This window comes from Takifugu rubripes, chromosome 15, assembly GCF_901000725.2.
Source record: "Takifugu rubripes chromosome 15, fTakRub1.2, whole genome shotgun sequence".
Classification (NCBI taxonomy): domain Eukaryota; kingdom Metazoa; phylum Chordata; class Actinopteri; order Tetraodontiformes; family Tetraodontidae; genus Takifugu; species Takifugu rubripes.
Genome location: NC_042299.1, coordinates 10,969,299 through 10,992,751, shown reverse-complemented (window position 1 = coordinate 10,992,751; position 23,453 = coordinate 10,969,299). Strand labels below are relative to the sequence as shown.

The 23,453-nt window shown below is 41.7% G+C and overlaps 1 protein-coding gene across 1 annotated transcript; it reads left to right on the top strand.

Annotated features, from left to right (window-relative positions):
• Window positions 1–92: 92 nt before the first annotated feature.
• Window positions 93–22,885, top strand: LOC101072637 (replication protein A 70 kDa DNA-binding subunit-like). The gene is made up of 17 exons (XM_029848514.1): window positions 93–223; window positions 634–681; window positions 780–858; window positions 970–1,078; window positions 1,162–1,250; window positions 1,334–1,399; window positions 6,956–7,418; window positions 8,398–8,500; window positions 8,591–8,659; window positions 10,594–10,786; window positions 12,793–12,929; window positions 13,375–13,523; window positions 15,355–15,484; window positions 19,588–19,764; window positions 19,915–20,022; window positions 20,156–20,242; window positions 22,596–22,885. The coding sequence occupies exons 1-17, from the start codon at window positions 191–193 to the stop codon at window positions 22,695–22,697; spliced, it is 2,142 nt and encodes a 713-aa protein (XP_029704374.1). The 5' UTR covers window positions 93–190; the 3' UTR covers window positions 22,698–22,885.
• The last annotated feature ends 568 nt before the right edge of the window (window positions 22,886–23,453 follow it).

The window sequence follows — 23,453 nt, the reverse complement described above, 5'->3', positions numbered from 1 at the left end:
AAATGTAAACTTGACCATAGTACTACTTTATTTTGAAAGTTACCACGACCATTTCCGTTTTTAGTTCTGTTTTGGCAATAAAGAAAGTATCGTTTGTCCCTCTTCTCTCGCGATAATCTCCGTGTTTTTAACTCATGGGCTTTAACTCGAATACGTCTCAGAAAATTCAGACCCACTTTAACAAGTAAACATGGATATAAATCTCACTCAGGGCGCAGTTGAAGTAAGCACAGATATCAGCGGCACTAAAGTGTTTTTTAGAATATGTTATAGTTTTTTAAACTGCCAGTAACGACAATTATCTTCTAGTTGCTGTTGCTAACACTGTGAGCTAACGCAACGATATTATTGAAAGATCTGTTATCAGGAGCTTTCATGAACTGAAAAATGTCAGAAATACTTCGCCTAAGAGTAGCTGACTGTAGCTGGTCAGCTCAATTCAGTCTTTTTGTGGTTGTTGTTTAAATTTTGGATCTTTAAGTAATTTGTTTTGACACACTGTTGGACTATTTCAGCCCTGTTTTTCAGTATCATTTCTGATATGTAATGAACTTGAGGTGGCATCATTGCAACAATTATGTGATGAACAGGATAAGATTCCAACAATGGCTGAACCCATGTGTTATTGTCTAGGATCTGGTTGAAGGAAGACCAGTCAATGATCCTGTCCTGCAGCTGGTAGTAAGTGAAATTTAAGGTGTTGGATCACCAGTAGATTGAACCTGTTATGGGTTCCTCTCAAATCTTCTCAACATTTACACTTCCACTGTTTTTTTCAGGACACTCTTCAGATCACCAAGGGATCTGGTCCAACCAGGTACCGTGTCAGAATGAGTGATGGACGGCATTTGTGGTCAGGCAAGTATCTTCATCACTGGCAGTCATTTTGATTCAGAGAATGATTGTGCTTAATTATTTTATTTTCCAAAGATGTACATTAGTGTGTGTGTGTGTGTGTTTTATGTGCAGCGTTCCTGCTCGCCACACAATTAAACCATCTTTCGGAAGAGAACCTGTTGGTTCCACACTGTGTGTGTTTGCTCAAGAAGACCACAACCAGCACATTATCAGATGGCAGGTATGTATTTTCATATTTATGTGCCCTCCATCTTCTCTTCTGCCTTTGCAATATGTTTTTGCCACATTTCTGTATCCCTTCAGACGTGTAGTTATCATCTTGGACATGGAAATATTACAGTCGGCTGAGAAAAGTGGAGGTTTGATTGGAAATCCCACCACTTATAAAGAAAGTATGATTTTCATTATGTAAATGTAGTAAAGTGATGACCACGGTTGACAACCTTTGTGTTCATATTCGTTCATTTTTTTAAAGGATCAAAGTCATCCCCTGAAGAGCCTACACCTGCTGCACAACTGGGAAATTCCTCCGACAACAGTAGTAAGCACATATCAATGTTTTTTTAATGGGATTCTCATGACATTAGTTATTATTCTAACACTTAAATGTCATAATGTGCATTTGTTAGTATCTGTTATTGTGATCTGATACATTTAAACAGGTTGATATGTGTTTGTGTGTGTGTGTTATTATCATCCTAATTAATGATAAAGTAAATTCTAGCATTATGTTTATTTACAGCAGCAGAGAAAGATGCAGATTCGTGGTAAAAATAGAAGTCTGGTCAGATGCCACCAAATGCCTTTTAGATTTCCACCAACAGAGGGAGCCACGTACCTTCAGAAAGAAATTCCTGCAGAGGATTCGAAAGATTTGCAATCCTTGCACTCTTTTCTGCTCTGAACTAGTTCTTTGCTAATACAGTTTGGCACCAGCAGATCTTTTCATGCATTTCAGTGTTTTAAATAAATACGCTTGAGTTCAGAACTAGATCGAACAGAGGCCACACGTAGCGCCAAATGAATGTCAGTCCCTTTGGCCTCAGTGTGCTATTGTCATATCACAACATGCAATTTTACTTCCTTGATTGTGGAAAAGAAAACCAGCTACTTCAGCCAACCAACTCGCCACCAGTGACAGTTTCAAAACACAATATTTCCTCCAAATTCAAGTTTGCTTTCAGCCCAAATGTATCATAAGCCAGTTTATTGAATCTTTTTTATTATTAGCTTTGCCTTTGTTCCTCTCAGTTCTGGAATACCACCAACTGTTCTCAGTGCTGACATTGATTTTGTTATTTGGCTGAAACATAGCAGCAGTCCTCCCCAGTGGATCGTGTCACCACGTGGGTGGATAATGAGTGCCTGGTATATACCGTAATGTGTGTTGGGAGGTGTGAGTATAGGTGTTGTGACTGCGTGAGTTTGTGTGGGCTGATAGTTCATGGTTTCATGAATATTTTGTTGTGGACTCAATACCCTTGTAGCGATGCACAGATGGATGCGGGATGTGAAAGGCAACTAATTTGAGTCAGCAAAGACGAGAGGCTGCATTAAATAGTTCATCAGATTCCTTGTTTTCTCACAGATCCCAGCAGATGCAGGAAAAAAAACTGCTGCTCTGTTTTGCTCGACTGTTTCTGAAGAAGCTGAAAGTCTTCTATCAAACATGTCTGAGTTTGTTTTCCAGTGGTTTTGAATGCTGCATTTATAGTAAATTGATTAATGTTTGTTTACAGGATTGCTAAATGTCACAAATTAAGCACTCCCATGAGATGTGGATGGTTAAATTTTGCTGTTTTATTGAAAAATTATACCCGGGCGTAATGGTTTTCCACTATTGAAAGGCGCTCTCTATCCCTGGGTACATGGCTTAAATGATTATATGATTGATGTTTCATCCTGTAACTATATTAATAACACAGAATTAGGGGTAAATGCTAACTCAGTCGAATATCATTCAGACCATGGCTGCTGTTCTTCATGTAAATCCTATAACGGTTAATCCATGTGGACCTTTCCTGCATTCAGGGTAGACCTGAGTCCGAATGGAGTGGTTTTGGTTTTTCACTAGTTTTCCTGGTGCGACCCTACGTTACTTTAGTGTCAAGGCTCAGTAGGCCACCTAAACCACACCCCAACACAGTGCTTTTTAAAGAGTAAAATGACAGTTAGAGCATAATAGAGAGAGGCATAATTGGTGGGAAAGAGAAAAGTCAAAAGCTGTAGATATAAAAACATGACTAAATTATCTTATTTTATTTCATGACTGCAGCACAGCAGCACTTTCCATGTCACAAACAAAAGGGCAGTGGAGTGAATTAAGGAGGAAGCAGAATGGGCTGGCTATAAATTATACAGTACCAGTTCATATGAAACAGTGGCCTCGGCGCCTGATAGTGGGTAGATGAGATCAGGGATCAGATTATTAAACAAAGGAGTAGAAAGAAGGCATTTTTTAAGTGCTCTAAAGCATGGCTCCTAGGTCTCCAGAGGGAAACTCTGATATATTAACAGTGTTAAAATTCTAAAATAACAATCTTGCACCCGCAGGTGAGGAGTCATGACTCGGGTACTTCTGTATTTCATATGGAATATTAATGAGCAGCTGTCCTTGACTTCCTTCAAACTGTGAAGAGAAGTCCAAAAAAGAAACATTGTACATTCTAAAGAGCTTTTCTGAAACACAGCATTCATTTCTAACTAGTCTCTGGAGGGTTCTTTTATCCTGTTCCTCTTCATTTTTTTAATTTCTTTGCATCGTTGTGTGTTTCTCACATGCAGTCCTCATTTCCTTATCACCACACGCTTCTACAACAACACTTTGTTACCTTAGTGTCCATCTGGACAGTGAAATTAAACCTGGAAAGAAAACACCCAGGCCTCACTGATGAAGACTCTAGGCTTTTCTTTTGCTCAGATCTGTCAATGTCAGCGAAAGGCTTGTGGATGCTTTTTACAAAGGATCCTGGCCAGTGTCCTGTTTTATGCAGTACTTTCTCAGGGGAGGGGGGGCAGCATATCAGCTGAAGACAAAAATAGGATCAATAAGATGATCAAAAAGGCCGGACCAGTTCTTGGCCTAATCCCAGCGACTCTTGAGGCCACTGTTGAGATGAGAGCCAGATCTAAATTAAAACTGCTCCTAGCTTACAAAAACCATCTATTGCGCAATGTTTTTAAGGGTCTTGGAAGCTCATTCAGTGAGCGACTGGTGATGCCTCAGTGCTCCACTGAACAACTCAGAAAGTTCTTCGTTCCAGCAGCAGTCAGAAATCTTAACAAGCATTGTTAGGGTCAGACCTGGCACTGCTGCCTAGAATTTAGTGCTATTTGTTTGCTATTTATTTACCTTTATCAGACGCTTGTGGTATTTAACAATGTCCTCCTTCTTCTCCTTTTAATCATATCCTACCTTTTTTGTTTCATTGGCCTTTAATGTGTTTGTTGTGCACCTGGTGTTGTGCTTCTGTTGTGTGATATCTCTGTGGTGTTTGCTGGCTCTGAGTTTTTGTTCTTGACCTGGTAGTAAAATAGTTCCCCCTATGCGGGATCAAGAAGCGAACTTAACATAACCTGCCTAAGCTGTTGCACATGTTTGGCACTGATCTTAATCGCTACAAATGAGAGTCCTGTGAGAAACTGGGAGCCTCTTCATTTCTCTGCTCATCACCCCGCCCGCCGGGTCCCCACCTCTCATCTCTGCTCCCCACCAGCTCCTTCCCTTCACCCCTCCATCCGGCCTGCATGCGTATAAATATTTATGTTAATTACCGCTTGCCTCAAAATCGCTGTTCAATCTGTGATTTCCCTGTGGAATTATCCCCCGACACACACCCGCACGTACACACCTGCAAATTAAGGTATCATAGAAGCGAGTGTTTGTTGTGCTCTAACAGGAGCTAAAACCAGGGGAGTGGTCTCTGTGGAATTGCATCTTTTTAACTTTTAGAATTCCTCCGCGTAAAAGCTGTTTCTCGGCACCGTAGATCATCATTACCAGACTGATGGATTGCACTAATGTGTTTAATAACATTGCAGCCGACTATTCTAGTCTGATTCACCACTGACAGGACCGGTGCTACTTTATTGTGGGAGGTGAGCTAACGCCACGTGATTGTGTGGGCTAATCTGACCTGATTGTTTGGGCATTGAGTTACAGAAAAAACAGTAAAAGATTATTGATGATGGTGACGATGGTTTATTTATAGACGGGTGACATTTCAGGAAGATTTTCCTACATTTCAAGACAGGGAATTTTTTTCTGTTATCAATGGCACAGATACAGTGAAATGTGATGCATTTCAAAGTCCCTTTCATGTTACTTCTCTGCTCACAGGAGTAAAGACATATTTTGCTTTTGCTGATACTAAATATAGAATATCCATCCTTGATGCATCAATTGCTCTCACAGATTCTTGCTAGATTTCTTTCTCCACAACATGGATGCTGTTAGAATCTCTCTTCGTTTTAGTAGAGCTATTCTAAAATGTATTAGTTGATTGACAGTCTGAGAAGAAAAAGACGATTACAGCCGTTGGCACAATGGCGCTAGCCAGGATTTGAGCATCTTTACAGAGAGATCTGTGGGGACAGTTTAGCTTCCTGAGGCTTTTTATCATTTTGGCAGCATCTCATATAATCAGTTAGCAGAACTACTACTGTTGTGTAATTAGCATTCTGCTGCCTTGTGTGGCTGACTGGTACTTAACCAGCTCTGTGTTTCCCTGAATAAATCAACTAATTTATTATTTTATACATACATGCATAAAACAAATGAACTAATTACAAATTAGTTAATGACAAATGAATTAAAGATCACCTCAGGCACATTACAGTGTGTTTACATGGTTCAGAGTGGGAACAAGTGGGATCGAACCATTTGTGGCTCCAGAGGGAACTATATGCAATCTGATGACATCTGATTGTGTCAGGAAAGGAAATGTTTGAGGATGAAACTAAATCTGACCTTACCTGCTGCTCAGTCCTCATCTATAATGTATCATTATGAGGCAAACTGTCAGCTGTTCAGGAGTGGTGTGAATAATCTAGACTGCAGGTTTGGACAAGAACATTATATCATGAAGGATCATTCCCTGCCTTTCATGGCTGGAACAATCATTTCAGTGAAAATCTGTATGTAGAAGGTAATAGAGTCAGGAGAGATTGATGATTTAATATTTAACTGCACAATAAGGGAGATTTTATCCATTCTAAGATGATTTTGACACATTTCTGAAAGGATCCTATACACAGGACACAGTTGAGTGGCAAATTTGTATTGTGATTTTGACAACACGATGTAGAACATGACGTACTTATTTCTTCCACCTTTCTCTGAAGCTATAAGGGGTGGTAGGAACGTTTTCCCACTGGGGTTTCATTCCTACCTGCATAACCTTTGAGGTCGACAGTGTGTAATTTTCACGAATTATTAATGGCTTGAAGGAGAAGTTGATTGTGTGATGAAATATAAAAGTATTTCTGATTAGTAACTTTTTTTTTTTTTCTTCAACAATGCCATTGCAGACACCAAGATTAATTCTGTGAGTTTCTTCTGCAAGTTCTAACTGGTTGTAGTCATCTTCCTTATAAGGGTAATTATTAGTATTGATCTATGATTAAAAAGGAGGGATTTGTGAAGGAAAAATGACTACTTCTCCATAAATTGTCCTATAGATTTTTACTTTATTTATTGTTCTGAAATAGTTTCTGAGCACTCAGGGACCATATTTTGTTTTCCATTGTTTCCATAAATTAAACAGTGCTGAAGGCACAAACAGGAGATTCTGTTCTATCCAAGGTTAGCATTTTCTGTTTGGGCTAGCCAAAGACAGACTGGCTTTACACCATACAAGGTGTTGCCCCGCCAGTGACCTTCCTTATGCCTCATATACCTCTCAGTACAAATGTGTCATCCGGATTGATGCTGATGCTGCATGCATGAACTGCTGCTGTGTTGGTGTCACTTCCCCTGATATCAGTAAACTTCATTTCAACACAAATCATCTGAGTCTCCTGTGTGTCACTTCCAGCTTCCAGAGAGAATTTCCCCAACAGTTGCTTTATTATTTTATCTCACTATGCTTTTGTCTAGGAGCTGCTTTCTCTCCCCGAGGTGGTGGAACAGCTTCCCCCATGAAAACATCAGCAGAAAAGCCTTCTCCCTCCAAGTTTTCACCCTCTGAGGCTTCATCATCTAAGTTCTCACCTATGAAGGGCTCATCATTTAAATTTTCTCCTGCAAAGGCTTCGCCGACCACATTTTCTCCTGCAAAGGGATCCCCAGCTAAATTTTCTCCTACAAAGGCTTCGCCATCCACATTTTCTCCTGCAAAGGCTTCGCCATCCACATTTTCTCCTGCAAAGGCTTCGCCGACCACATTTTCTCCTGCAAAGGGATTCCCAGCTAAATTTTCTCCTGCAAAGGCTTCCACATCGAAATTTTCCCCTGTGAAAGGTTCCCCGTCCAAGTTTTCACCCACCAAGGCTTCCAGCAGTTCTCCAGGCGCTTCGTCAAACATGATCCCTATCGCTCAGCTCAACCCCTACCAAAGCAAGTAAGTTTTTTTTAATGTATTTTCAAAGTTGCTTTTATAGATTCTGTTTCCGTGTGGCTTATAGCTCTAAGTGGATTTATTTCAAATATTTAACCTAATATGCATTTGCTTTCCACTGGGCAGGTGACTGTGGCACTCTGATTTCATTTTGATTTGCTTTGCCCCCCGTTATTCATCAGCTAAACCATTTTCTCTCACGCTATTAGTATATTCTGTGTTTGGTGATATTTCTGAGGAGCACTTTAGGTAATGTTTAAAATGTGTGTGCTGGTGTGTGCCTGCGCACGATTCTCGGAGAGAGAGAGGGACAGCGAGAGAGCGCCCTGCTGTGTGTCGCTGTGTGCATTTGAACTGGTGAATTACATCTGCATGGAAATGAAATGACAGCTTTGGCTTTTAGAAATGAGCATTTTAACTGCAGGTACTGCTGGGTCGGTCTGCTGCTGAAGGTTTGACTCTGTCATTTGTGCTGATAGGAATGTGGTCAAATCTATTTCAGCCCCATTTCTAAAGGTTTAACTTCACCAAAGGCTCCATTTTAATGCTGTTTCATCAATTCATGTCATTTTGAGTTGATTCTGACGAAAAATGAGACTTTGTTCCATGAAATGACAAAAGAATCCTGTCTGAAGTTGCTCATTTAGATAATTAGGTGCATCTCTAATTAGTTGAAGCCTACATGCAACTTAAACTCTTTCAAATACAGCTCGTATTATATTGGAGTATACTGCAATAAATCTCAGCGTATTGGATATGTGCCGACGTAAAATGAGTCCACCTGGTTATTTTCCACCTTTTATTAAACAATTATTGGGATATTGATTGATATCAGTAGCAGACTGTAATTGGGTTTTAGCTGCATAACAGTTGGTGAAGCAAGGTTTCCACCTTAAACAGAGATTCAAGGCTCTGCAGCATTTGTTTGGTTTGCACCCCTGCTATGGTGCAAAGTTATTATCACAAGGGTCTTCTCTCCTAGATGGACCATCAGAGCCAGAGTCATGAACAAGTCCAGTATCCGGACCTGGAATAACTCCAGAGGAGAAGGGAAGCTCTTCTCCTTTGAGATAGTAGATGAGAGTGTGAGTATTGGAATTCAAGGCAAAAGTACTTGTTTATCAGTGGACATTCTGTTTATGTTTTCATGTTTCATGGAATTCTCTGATCAACAGGGTGAAATGAAGATTACAGCCTTCAACAAAGAAGTGGATAAGTTCTTCTCTTTAGTGGAGCAAGGAAAGGTGAGCAAGTGCCTTTAAGTACCTGACTTCAAAATGTTAAATCTCATATCTTTCAAAATGTCAGTGGTTTAATACCCTGAAGGAAGCAGTTTGTTCCCAAAAGCCTGTGTTGTTTTGATTGAGCTGACTTTAGTTAAATACAATACCTGAGAAATAAAAAGAACCATAAAACTCTGCAGTTTGACATTTAGACATGCTTTAGTGGTGGCACCAGCATGCCCACTGAGCCCATCCATCAGCACAAGTGATGAGAGTTTGAGCTGCTAAATACCAGCAGGCCTTCTGCAGCTCTGTTGTCCATATGTCTCTTCCCCAAACTTCAGCTCTCTGGCGCGAGGGTTACTTTTATTCGACAGATTGGCTCAGTTTAATCTTTACAGCTCTCTATACTCCTTTATCTGCTGCTTCATAGTCTTTCAGTGCTGTTTTCAGCTTTGTCTGTCTTTGTTTAACTCATTAAGTCAAAAGCTGACTTTGGATGAGCAATGCACAAACTAGCATTCAACTGTTGTGAAACATTTCATAACTGCATGTCAAGAATGGTGAAAGACTTGATTTAAATATATTTTGCAAAGATGAATGTAAATGTCTGACTTCAGCTTTAAATGCGGTGTTCAGGCCTAATTAGGAATGTGCTGTATAAATAATCTACATTTTGCAGCCTTGGCAGAGCCGTGCGTGCTGCTGTCTGGACAGTCAGGCACCACACACACACACACACACACACACACACACACACACACACACACACACACACACACACACACACACACACAGATGAGACACACGCACACACACACACACACAGACACACAAACACACACAGACATGCACCGTTTGTGAATTGCTGACCCACATTTCCCTTAAGGCCCACTGCTGGATTCAGCAATTCTTCAAGTTTATTTTCCAAAATGCAAAGTTGTTTTTGTTGTTTCTTGTTGTGCGACTGTTTGTAACGCATACGGTTGTGTTGGCAATTATACTTTATCAGTGAAAAATAAAGCGAGGCCATGCTGCCATTCCATTTACTCTATTATTTATAAAGGTGATTAAAAAGCATTTTTAATGGCATTAAGGCAGCGTTGAGCGGCTATTAAAATTTAACAGATCCAGGCCTCAGTCTCTGTCATCTAATTTGTTTGGATGATTGATAAAACAGCATAATTAGCTAAATTTGCATGATTGATAAAACATCGCAAATATGCATGTGTGTATGTGTGTTTGTGTCTGTCCTCAACTTTATCAAATGACAGTGATGTCTATATTTGATGTTGCTTGAGGGATAAAAAGCAGAATTTGAGGCACCAACAGAAGTCTGACAGGATGGGGTTGAGACTGTTGAGACATGGTCCCTTCACTTGTTCTGATTCACCCATGTGATTACATTGAGGCATAACACGTGTTAAAGCTTGTTGTGTCCCAGGGAGCTTGATACCTCAATTAACCTTCAGCCTTATTTTGAGTCCCACCGGCTCCGGTATCAACTACCGGCATTGGATTTCAATATGGCCCCATATCCAATTTATGATGCCTGGCCTCAAAAGCTAAATAAACAGATGAATCCATCCTCCTCCTGTGATTTGAGTATTGATGGCCCAGGGAGGGGGTGTGACTGACTCTGAGCAGCCAGGAAGCTTTTTCATTAGATTCAGGTGGAATTAACACAAAGTGAGATACCCGGTGAGACTGAAAGAGCAAGGGATAAGAGGGGTACTGGAGAGTTGGGCAATTCATTGAAGTTTTCCTTGCAGCGGTTGCCTCATTTGCATCTTATCTTCTGGTGAATTAGACAATTGATTGCCGGTATGGCACCACATCTTGGTTGGACTTCCCCATTCTCATTAACATTTAGTCAAATAAGAGCTATAATGTAATCGTGTTTCTCATTGACTCACTTTATAAGTCTAGCTGACTTCACCTTCCACTCTTTGCAGGTTTACTATATTTCCAAGGCTACTCTGAAAGTGGCAAACAAGCAATACAATACTTTAAAGCATGATTACGAGATGACCCTCCACGCTCATTCCTCCATCATGCCATGTGCTGACGGTCAGGACATCCCAGCAGTGCAGTGTGACTTTGTGCCGATTGCCGAGCTAGAAAACAGAGACAAGGATGCCATCATCGGTAAGAAAAACAAGATTTTAATGGGGCATTAGGAACATCGAGCTTTTAATATGTGACAGGGTTGCAATCACAGGGTCGCAACCGACAGGAACATTTAATCTGAAAATCACAACATTTCACAACTGCAATTTAGAATTTTACTTTGAGAAATTACACACAGTTTTCTATCCTTTTTAAGCTTGAACACAAAGAAGCTGCATAGCTCGTCAGTCTCTCCGTGGCCGCTGAAGGCTGCCTGGGCGTGGGTCGTCAAGGCAGAACATGCTAGCAGTCGTCATTTGACATCATCTGGGTTATCGTCTGGGTCATCTCTCACATCGCAGACAGCTGTACGATACTGACGCACATGTTATGAGCACGCAGAACTGATACGAGACGCACGTGGGTGAATCCTGCAATAGGATAATGTGCATTGATGGGGTCAGAAGAGAGGTTAATTCAGGTGTGGAGGTAAGGGAAGAGATAAAACAACAAGGAGGATAATGCTCACACCACTTTTTTTATGAGGTCACTCACCTCTGTGCCTGACAGGAATGCCTTATCTGTGGGACAGGTTAATTGGGATGGTCCAAGTGTAGATTGCAGATGAAAGTGATGATTCAGTGTTTCTGCTTTTAGCAGTCTGGGGAAAAGTATTAGAAATAGACTGCATAGATGGATGAGGATATCTTTTTGATATGCAAAGCATCAAATGAGAGTCTGACTGTTTGTTGTCATCATTATATAGATACATAGGAGAATATCCAATTTGTTTGACGATGTTGCACGCTAAACCCTCCACCATGCCAGCCTACAGCACACAAAAACATATACAGGGAAGATTTGTAATTGCTTTTTTGTCAGAAAGAAGCAATTAAAGTGGGCAGACATAGAGTTAACCAGGAGGAGGGTGACGGCGCTGGCTGCAGAGGGGTAGCCTTATGTCCAGTGTCTGATGTTGTGTCTTAATTCTCTCCGTCTTTACACTCCTGTCCCAGTTACTTTGTTGAACAGGGATTACAGCACGATAATGAGAACTGTCGTCCTGTCGCTGCGACGATAATGGAGTTCAGAGATGGATGTCATCATCTCAATCATAATGGAATTAAAGAGGGCGGACAGGGCACAGATTGAAAACAAGACATGGGGTTGGGGGCTTAGATAAAGCTTTACAGAGGGAGCAAAGATTGATGAAGTGCACAGAAAGACTTACTCACTAAACCATAGCCAGAATTCTGGCCAGCTATTAGAATTTAAAGCATGGTGGTTGTGCTTTAACAACATATTTCTGTTCCACTGATGGCCAGATGGAGGCAGTAACATATAAAGTAATTAATGACATTATGCATTAGGCTGCAGTAAAGCTAAATACAATTAGAGATAATTTCATAAATATTGAAATAACAGTACACCAGTGGTCGTAATCCACTCTGCAGAGGTCGTCTGACTCCTTCCAATAATGTGTTATAAAGATGGACTTAATGGTCATATTACAGACTGAAGAGCTTTTAATGAAACTGTTAGCATGCTCACAACAGTTTTTGGTTGGAACTTGCTTTGTTTTCATTAATCTCACAATAATCCTCTTCGCTGTGCAATAAACATACAAATAATCATTTCTTTTGTTCTGATTTAATTAAAATCGGTCGTGGCCAGCCAGACTCTTCACACTGCTGAGTGATGCCGGAGGCTGACACAGAACATGAACGAGGATCAAATGTGTTTGCTTTGTTTTTCATCTGGATGTGGTCCTGAGAGCAAGCCGGCATTTTATGACATTTGTGTCATTCTGCTCCAGTTTGGCAAATTCAGCTCAGGGTTGTTTGCTCTCTGCTCTTGTACCTTTTTACTGCTTATGGTTTCATGCTGCAGCATATTTATGCACCGTGTATCCAGAAGGTCTATTTACACATTATGTCACATTTGAAACTTGAAATATATTGATAAGTAAACATGTATTACTTTTATCCGCATCTCTTCTTGTTTTGACTTTAATATTACTCATTATGACCTTCTTCAATCATTAGACGTGATCGGAGTGTGTAAGACTGCTGAGGATGTTTCCCGCATCACCACTAAAAGCAGCAGAGAGGTTTCCAAGAGGACTCTTCACCTAATAGACACTACTGGAAAAATGGTGGCAGCCACACTGTGGGGAGAAGAGGTAATAATTAAAGGCTCTCTTTTTCTTTCTTTTTCTTTTTCAGACTACTGATGGATTTGCAAGTAAAAATGTGAATCTCTACCTCTCATCTAAAGCATTTGAATTTTGTTTTTTGACCTTTGAACAATTATCTTTTCAGTGACCTTCAGAGTAAGTTCCTGATTTTAGACAATAGGCTGAATAACTTTCAAGTCTTTCCATGAAATGGCAATATTCTCTAAGCTTCAGTTTCCTAAAGCTAATCCCTTCTCTCAGAACAAATCCAAAAATGACTTTCTAATTAACTGGTAGGTTGGCCCATTATGAATGTATACTAAACCACATATTAATTTCTTGTCTCTCAATCGGACTGCAGACGGAGCATTTGAAGCGTTGCATCGTCTTTTGTCATCTTTTTCCTTCCTCCCTCTCTTCCTGTCCTCAATTACTGCCTTCTTCTCCTCAGGCGGAGAAGTTTGAAGGCTCTGAACAGCCTGTGGTCGCCATCAAAGGAGCTCGCTTGTCTGATTTTGGAGGCAGATCTCTGTCTGCTTTGTTCAGTTCAACAGTCATGGTCAATCCAGACATACCAGAGGCTTTCAGGCTAAGGGCATGGTGAGTCACGGTGACATACTTATACACACACACACGAACACACACAAACACAATTATACTTGCATATCCAATCATTTTAGTGCCACACAACCCAGTGGATGTTATAAGACATTAGCCGATTGTGTATTGTGATTGCTATGACGCAGGCACACACAGGGGGACAGGGTAATGCTTTGATAATCATGTGTGAGTAGAAGTAGCCTTATCAGCCCCAGCAGGACTCCCGGGGCCGTATAGAAAGGACTCAATAGATGGAATTTCAGGACTAAAAGAACACTGGTATTTCTGTTCCTGCTATTTTTATACACACAGAAAGATCAAGCTACGTCAAACTGGAACGTTATTAACAGCCTCCATGGCAGGTTTTATTGTGACTCATTCACTCATTAAATCCAGTCCCAACTCTGACCACCACTAATCCAGATCTGTTTATTTTTAACCATTTTTCAGTTATAATGAAATTTATTTTAAGGCATACACATCAAACAGTCTTGTAAATATGAGGTGTGTGGCTGAATAGAGATGGGCAATTCTGTTTTGGTGAAAGCGAATGGGCAGTCACAATCGCGCCATCTTGGCCATATTAGTCTCCAGTCAATACACCATTTCAGCCTGACATTTCAAGGGCTAAAAATCTAAACACAACAATCCGTTTTTTCTCCTCTTATTCCTCCTTTCATTCTGCTGTAATCCCAGGCTTTCCACCCTGATCTCGGCAGCTGTTTGCTCCTCTCACCAGTTTACCTGCTAACAGCACTGAATGACAATGAACATGATTCAAGCAAACTGTGCTGCGTTTCATTCCTTTTAGCATTTAGGTCCGCGCTTTACAAAGACAAAGAGAGTCTGTCTGAGGTGATCTCCCATGGTGACGGGGATCTGTGGGATTGTTGCGACCACGTTTGCATAAATGAAGCAAACTGATGAATTTGGTGGTGGCTTGATTAAATAATTCTTCTCTGTTCGAATACAGAGCAGAGGTCACATGAATATATTAAGGTTTTAATTGAAAAATTTCAAGTGTCAAGTAGATATTGAAATGAGTGCTATAGGAGTTAAATGGTAGAAAGCTGTCGTTTTAATGTATGCAAATAAAGGGGAAAAAAGGATTGACAAAAAAAATCTAATTGTCTATGACAGCCACACTGCAGATAAAACAGATTTAGAATATGGATGATGTGGCTGTAAATCAGTTAAGAGATTATGGGAGTGATTTAGTCATGGATGAGTATATTCTTCTTAAATTGACTCCAGCGCGGTGGCTAATATCATGCAGCATCTTATTCACAGGAATGAAAAAGTCAATTAAAAGATCAAGTCTCCAAAAATTTAAATTCAGTTATCTATTTACCTGTTAAGAGTAATAGTCAGGTAAAGTTCCTTTATCTCTGAAATCCTTCTGGCCAGACTGCATTGCAGCATTCTATGGAGGAATCCAATAAACTGAAGAGTTGTTTTAAAAATGCAAATAAACAGCAAAACTCAAAACCCATGAAATGACTGCATACAACTGCTGATATAATCCTGTGGTGCCCAGAAACTCCTCTATCCAGCCTGAATTTTAAAAAAATGTAAACTCCTAGTTGTCTCTTTTGGGGGTTTTGCTCGCACTTTGGGCCAAGTTGTGAATATTTCAGCTGATTCAAGGATTTAAGGGTTGTTTTGCCATATCAGCATCAGATCTCAACTCTACCTCGGAGAATCGCCCCAATAATGCTTTCTTTCTGAGGCTACATGTGCTTCCTTTTTATATTTGTCTTTTTGACATTTGACTGTTGCTTTTTCATTCGTACAGTTCCTACATGTGTGTGATTTCCTGTCCAAACTGTAGGTATGACCAGGGAGGCTATGCGCTCGCCAGCCAGTCTCTGAGCGAGACAAAATCAGGGGGGAGCGGCATGAGGATGAACTGGAAAACACTGAGCGACGTCAAAAATGAAAATTTGGGACATGGAGAGAAGGTGCAGAACACATACATGCTCTATCCGTCAGTACACACATAAGTTAAGAGTCAGTATGAGAACTGAGCACACGCAGCAGATCACATAGGAATGTAAAGAGAAAATCTAATTTGTCGGGGGGGGGGGGTTGGGGGTGTTGTGTCTCTGAGGTGGTTCTTTATGGATAGCGCTACTGGAGCAAGACTGATGTGAGAGTCAGGAAATCCTCTTTCTCTGGCAGCTGGCCACTGTTTACTGATAAAGGAGCGGACGCATCGATGAAACATCAACACAGCAACAGTACAACAGACTTTGATAGAGAAAAATCTCTGCGTTGGAGCAGAAAGACAGAAAGCACCAGGGTTTGCTGTCAGTTGCTCAGCATCAGTGAGGTGGAGTGCCAGCAGAATTTTGCTATCACACAGGGACCAGTCCATCATGTTTACAGACAGTTGACATTACAGTTTGACTATCAACACTAACTTCCTGTCATTTCACTCCAGCTACTAACAGCACAGCTCCACTAACAGTGAGCAGTAGTGTTAATAACAATTCTGGCTGAATGTAGATCCTGTGCAGAGGCGCTGTTTACACGAACTTTACAGTCGGCCTGTGTGAGCCTGACTGAACACAGAAGAACCTCCACAGTCTTGTGAGCAGCAGCATCTGGGTATGTGGATGACTGGCGCTCATCTTAAATGTCAACAGCAAGGTCATGTCAGACTGGTAGTTCGGGGTGACTTTAAAGAGTTAGGTTTATGGGGAAGGTACTGCACACAATAATTTGGTGAGTATAGCCTATAGGGACTCTAGGAGGGGGAATATCCTATATTTAGCTACATGTGGGATCAGACACATGTGGATTCTCTGGAGAACGTCTGAAATGTTCGTGTGAAAGGGCCTTAACAATAACATGTATCCACTCTTATTCATTGTGGATAATGTATATGCATCCGTGTGGCTTCATAGAATAGACTCATGCTTTTTTGTTTAGCTGTGGGGGGTTAATAGTGAAGCTGATACTGAAAGTATTAGTCTGTGTTATGGTATCTCCTAATAAAAAAAGTATAATGGATGCTAATGATTAGTGTCACTCTAAACTTTCTGCCTAATTAATTGGATTCCCTAGACCACTCTCCCTCTGCTCACAGTTAATTAGAAGCCACTTGTGAATAAACTTCAAGATCAGTTTAGTTTCTGGCAAGAAAATCGGGTCGTATGTCAAAGTTGGAGGAAGGCTGTCGGGCGTAACATTACTGGAAGCACAGCAGCAGGGACAGAGGACAGAGGAGAGTGAGAGGCAGGTCAAAAGGGCCGGGCCAGTCACTTAAGCTTCTCTTTGCTCACAAACTTGAGTTGACAGTCAGAGGGGAAGAAGGGCACAAGGGGAAGAAGAACAAATGACTGAGTGCAGCGACAAGTGACTCGGGTATTAACTTGAGAGGAGGATGCACACTGGGGCATTTCAATAGTGAAAATGTGCCAATAACCCAGGCTCTATTATTGTCCCACCTTTTTCTATATCATGATAGATGGATTTACCACCAAAGAAGATAAAAACGACATACAAACCTAAATGCATTCAGAGTTTACAGCAGACGACACCAACCTATCTGTATTTTTAATGGTATTTTCAATTAATTTAATAATGTTCCAACTTTTTTCAGAAATCTGTGAATGACTTTCGCTCCAGTGTGTGTTGGCATGTGCAGCCATATCAATTATGTGAAGTAAATTTCCACTTGGTTGCTCTTCTGTAATTTGTAATTTCATTTAGGTGCCAGAAGGTGACACGGGGATGGGGAGCGATAAGACCAAAGGCTGTTTTCTTATGTTGTGTGCATGTGTGCGTAAACCTGCGTCTGTCTGCGCATGTTTCTCTGTTCCTGTAGGTTTGTGCCACATTACTCATGCTGCTCTTTGAGGTTCTCCTCTGTGTGCTTAAGGTTAAGACTTTGCCCCAAGGCGTCTTTGTACACGGAGGAGAAGGGGAGCCATGATGACACGTGCACTGGGATTTATTTGGAGTGCTCTGATCGTGATGGAATAACGATGGTCTGGATCCTGCTGACCTCTAGCTTCACTTTCCCTCTGTTATGTGCCAGCATCACAGGCCCTTAACAAGCCCTCTGTTTCATCCACCACGTGCACCCTCCCACCACCACCTTCCCCCTCACCCATCACCCTCCCACCTTCTTCTACCCTTCCAGCATTTCAGTCTGCTCAAGTCTGCAAAATGTGATGAGGCAGGCAAGCAGGCGGAAACATGGGAGCGGAGTGTTGAGGGGGATTGTTGCTATCGGGAAAATATGTCCTAATTAAAAAAAAATCCCTCCATAGTAAGTGTTTTGGAAGGGGTTCTCGCTGGGTGACATGGGTGCTGGGTGGATGGCTGAGCAGACTGATTATAGAGCAGTGAGTCAGTGTTGGCTAGTGGGGAAGAAGTGTCAGAGAGTGCTAAGTCTGAATGACAGTATCCTCAGAGGTCATTTGGTCTTAGAGAGGTTGCAGGAAACACAATGGCCTTTTCACATTTGGCGTTCTTGCCGAGCATGTTCCAGATTGTGTGGGCTGCGTGAAGCAAGAACAGCGCCGCTCAGTCAGTTTGGCTGGCATCCTGGAGAGAGTCTTTGATAGACTCATTTAGGCCAACGTTGGTAATGAGTCTGGCTTGTAGTTGTTATTCAGAATGCATTTTAAAGCATTTCCCTGTTACATTCTGCCTCTAAAGCCAAAATTAGGTTTAAGGCTGCCTCTCCTGGTAACAATATGCCCTCTGGTGAGAGGAAGAAATGGGATGTTTATCACCTCATGCTATATCCACATGTGTACGTACAATTCCCACAGTTGATGTGCTGTGTGTTCTTTATTTAAATGGAAATCATCTACCACTCCTCCACACTGTGGAGGAGTGTGTCTGATGCTGAATGACTATTTAACGTGCACATAATTGCAGTTTACTTACAGAAGTGTTGAGGTCAATACAAACGGTGCACGGGCCAGTCAGATGGACTTTTCTGCCAACAGTTTTACAAACAAAGTTTGAGACAACTCAAATAATGGATCAATTCCTTTATTTAATCTCTTTGTGTTCTTATTGTCTCAGTTTTCTTTGATCTGAGCTCAGTTTAAATGCTGGATTTAACCGAGTGCTGCAAAATTAGATCCCTCAAACATAATTTTTTGAAACAAGTGGTTTCATTTTACTTTTGTAAGCATGACGTTAGAATTCAAACAGCGAAGAGGTGGGTTTAAAACGGAAACAGAGGTCACTTGCTCTTTACAGCTGAACTCGCTCCCCCATCCAGACCCCACTGTTTGTCCTGCCACAGTCGTCTTCATGCCGCAGTACAATATATTTCCACAATTCTCCACCCATGAATGAAAACACACCCTGTCCTTTATTTTACGTTTGACTTTCACTGTCGTCATGGTTAGTCAGCTCTAAAGTGAACAGAAAGTGGAGAAATAGTTTGTCTGTTCTCTAATACACTAGTGTTTAGTCACTTGTAGCCTGAGCCATTCTCAGCCTCCCACACAACACTGGGATGAGATGTCCTGTTCTTGCCGTCTACACCTTTACAAGCTTTTTTCCGCAACGCTCTGACTATTTTTGAATATCCTGCTCAAGAAAGAAGGGACACATTTCATCATTTTTCTTCCACCCTGACATTCTGAATTTCGAACCAAACAAGGCTGTGCGACTGTTATTTTCGGTGCGGAGAGCTGAACAAAGTTGCGCAGACTCCGTGGCTCTTCTGCAGCAACTATCCCATATGCTGTGATCATGTGCCTTATTTTTTAATGAACTCTTTAATGCTGGTGTAGGTTGATGGAACTGTGTATCCCAGAAGCATTTCACTGTCACGGTGATAAATTTAACACAGTGCTCCGTTTGAAAAATGTGTGTTGGCGAGTCTTTGCCAGACTGCATGTGTCGACGGGATTTTTCATTACGGGTTTTGATATGCAGGTTCGACTCCACCTCAGCACATTTCCCAGCACTGCCTGAGGCATCACCTGCAGATTTCCTGCCATCTGATACACCAGAATACAACAGTTTTATAAGCCGACATGATTTGATCTCGCTGCTCTCCCCTCATTACGGCATCCTCTCCTCTCAGGCGGACTACTTCAGCTGCGTGGCGACACTACTGTACTCTCGGAAGGACACTTGCCTGTACCGGGCATGTCCGTCTGTAGACTGTAACAAGAAGGTCCTGGACCAGCACAACGGCTGGTTCCGCTGTGAAAAGTGTAACCGAGAATTCCCCAACTTTAAATACAGACTCCTGCTTTCTGTAAGTCCACGGAATGTTTAATGTTTGGTTTTCCCGCTCATGTCTGGCTTTGAGAAATACATTCAAATGCACAGGATTACACAGACTCCAATCCACACACACGTGATTAATCCCTCATTTGTTCCCTTCATCTTTGCCTGGCTGTCTCAGGCCAACTTGGCTGACTTCGGGGATAACCAGTGGGTGACGTGTTTCCAGGAGACGGCTGAGGCCCTGCTGGGTCACAGTGCAGAAACGCTGGGACAGCTCAGAGATACAGTGAGACTCTCACACACACTCATAATTTGGCTGTTTTGTACCTGTGAGGACTCTAATCTACCTTTGCTGGACTCCTTCCTGTACGGTAATCTCCTGACAACGACCTCTATTTTTTTATCCTTTGTCTTCCCAGGATGAGGCAGCATTTGATGCTGTCTTCCAAAAAGCCAACTTCACAACTCACATCTTCAAAAACAGAGTCAAGCTGGAGACTTACAACGTAAGTAGCTACGGTTTATGCAAGCACAAAGGAATCCATAAGAGTTTTGTGCACTCGTATGTAGTTTTTTCAGAATAAAAGAGTAGAAAAATGGAACACCAGAAAAATCCAGAAGTAAAGGCCTAATCTCTTTATTTGCTGTGATTTCATATGATTTTGAAACAAGCTGCGAAGAGCCTGTGTTTATTTCACTTTTTTTATGCAAATAATGCTGAATTTAAAGTTTTTGTTTACGCTGAGAAACCTAGAGTACATATTCCGTTGTCAAGTGTCTGACTGTTCCAATATTTTGAGTGTTGACTGTTGCTGGTGTACACATGGGAGGCTTTTTTATGAATCTTTTTAGGGCACCCCTGGCGTGAAAGCAGTTTTATGTATTGCAGTGTGATTTATCCTCTCAGTGAACTGAGACTAAATACCGACTCCAACATAATGGCTGCCATCCAACATTAATCTGTAATCACACTGTCCTGTTGCCACGACACTTTGAAAACATAAACAAGTACAACTGTGATTTTATTTCTCTTAATTAGGCACTAATTAGCTTTTAGCTGCTGAATGTTTAAGCCTAATTAGTTCCATTGTTTATATGCTAATGTGTGACTGGAAGCACGTCGTATGATGTGAAATGAACTGTGATCGATCCTGGTCCTGACCTTAAAGGAGAAGTTCTGTCGTCATCGTTTCAGGGCTGGGCCTCGGTCTGATTGGTTCAGCCTTTATTTAGCCCAAGAGTCTCTTTTTGTCAGGATTCAGTCGGTGTTAATCCAGCTTCAGACACAGGAGTGTTTGGTGCGTGTTATCTGGTTCATGCCTGCCAAAGAGCGGTACAAAAAACCACGGCAAACCTCAGGGATGAGGCTCTTTTTCATGTAAAGTTGTTCAGATGTGATGTATTCTATCTGTACACTGTATTCTTGTAATGTCTTGTTTTTAATCTTTGGAATGCTGAATCTCTAATCAGCGGACAGACCCTGGGATGATTACTAATTAATCTGTAGAGTGCTTTTCATCCCATGTCTAGCTGGAGTCTCAGTGATGTTAGGCCGTCCATTAACACTGTATAGCACATTTTTATTAATGCATCAGACTGACCGTAGCTGCTGCTGTTGCTCTTCTAAAAGCATCTGCTCTGTTTTGTATGATGTGCTCTGGACTTTTGAAGTTGTTCCCTACTTAAACTCACCCTTTAAAAACAGCCATCTGCATAAATCCTGATGTATTTAACAAGACCTCTATCATTTTTATAACTTTTCTTTATTTAGAACTCTAGAAGAAGAGATATATTTGTGTATGTGTGATATCAAAGTTCAGAGTCTTTAAGGAAAAGAACTTCACTACCCACAATCCCACAGTCCCAAACGACAAACATTGAGTCTGTGAGTGCTGGGGCTCAAACTACACGTGAAGGCTGACTGTCTTTAGAATTCGGATCCATCCATCCTGAATTTGGGTGTCTGGAGCTGCTGTTCTGTCTTTGATATAATAATAATAATAAGCAAGCAACGACAAAGCTGCGACAGAAACTTGACTTTAACTTCACTCAAGTTAGTTCCTCTTCTTAATATGCAGCTGCTGCTTTTATTCAATTCCTTTGTTACTTTTTTTTTACGTTTTGTTATGAAGCGACCTTTACATGCAACACTCATCACCAGGGGGAGTCGGTCTGTCTCTGGCACCATTTTAAATCATTCAAGGTTCTTTTTATGAACATACGTGCTCTTGTGTTGCGTTTTTGCCTTGTATATGTGCGATTTATTCAGGATTACCTTTAGAACAGGGTCTCAGAACCATCTGTGTGTTCCATTATTTATAGCTTCATTATCCTGACTGCTCTGCAGGGATCCTCCACTTTTTAATCAGGTTTATTTTCCACTGTCTCATTAATTCTCTATGAAGTTGTGGCATCAGTTAAGAGTTGCGTGTTTGCTCCCTGTCTACCGTTGTAAAGCGTGTGTTAGAACTCTGCTGTGAGGCTGAAACATCCGAACTGTACCGGTGTGACTGTTGGGTCGCTGACTGATCGTTTCCTCTTTATGTGATTAGAATATTTGTGTATGCAGATTCAATTAATAAGCATCCCCGTTTACACTGGTACAGAAGAGTTTGGAAATCAGTTGTCATCAGTTCTAAAGCTTTCGCTCAGCAGTGACGCCCCCCCGCCTGCTTTAATTCACCTTTTGCGCAGACTCACTCCGGCAAATGTCAAATCCTGTATTTGTTTGGCAACGCTGGGTGCGTTTTACACCATTTAACCATGTTTCACACTGCTCAGACAGTGAAGCCAGTTGGCTCCTCTCACCTGAGGTTTGACCCACTATGTTTTCTTTGTTCTTTTCTTTGTTCTCCTCAGGATGAGAGCCGGGTGAAGGTAACAGTGATGGAGGTCCAGCCGGTGAACCACAGAGAGTACAGCAGGATGCTCCTCAGCAACATCCACAACCTCATCCAATGATCCTGGGGGGGGGCAGTGGGTGAGAGCAGCCTGTCCATCAGAGGGGGCAGATGGACCGACGGACAGCCATTCAACGGGTTGAGTGGCAGCCACGAAGACGTTTAGATGTAGAAATGTGGTGGAGACGGAATCACCTTGTAATTTAAGAGAAACTGTCTGAGTGTAAATAGATTTTAAGGTTGTTTTCATTTGGTCGTGTGAAAGTTCTTCAACTTTTTATAGAGAGGTTGGTTCTTCTTGTTATTTTAACACTTTGCATCTTAGAAATTGAAATTTCTGTTCCCAGGATATAAAAGGTTGCACAAGGAAGACTGGAATTAAACAATGCGGGATGAAAGCGGGATGTTCCCCTCGTTAAAAGTAGTGTTGACCGTGTGGTTCAGATGTGGCATCTGCCCGCTCGGAGCATCAGCACCAGGGCCGGGTCGCCGCCTGCCCCGCTGAGCGCTCCGCTCCTCCTGTTGGGCTCCGTCTCCTCGCTCTCTCCTTAACTTGAATAGAAATGTGAGTCGGGTTTTTCAAGCTTTGCTTTGACACTGGCGTCACATGACGGATGCTCTCCGCTGTCCCATCACACGCCCTGACGCCAGCAGGTGCCGGCCCGACCCGTTCACATCCAGAACAAGGACGTTTTCTGACCTCACGCCTACAGGTGACGGCGGTCTGCCACCCCGAGGCATGATGGGACGGAGGAGGACATGGGGAAGAGATTAGGAGAAATCCTTTTTATTATTATTATCCTTGAAGAACTTTATC

Bases quoted from the DNA above. Each gene is read 5' to 3' on its own strand.
- LOC101072637 (XM_029848514.1), top strand. From the start codon at position 191: ATGGATATAAATCTCACTCAGGGCGCAGTTGAA. The intron at 224-633 runs GTAAGCACAGAT...GTTATTGTCTAG, and splicing joins TCACTCAGGGCGCAGTTGAA to GATCTGGTTGAAGGAAGACC. The intron at 10,787-12,792 runs GTAAGAAAAACA...TTCAATCATTAG, and splicing joins AGACAAGGATGCCATCATCG to ACGTGATCGGAGTGTGTAAG.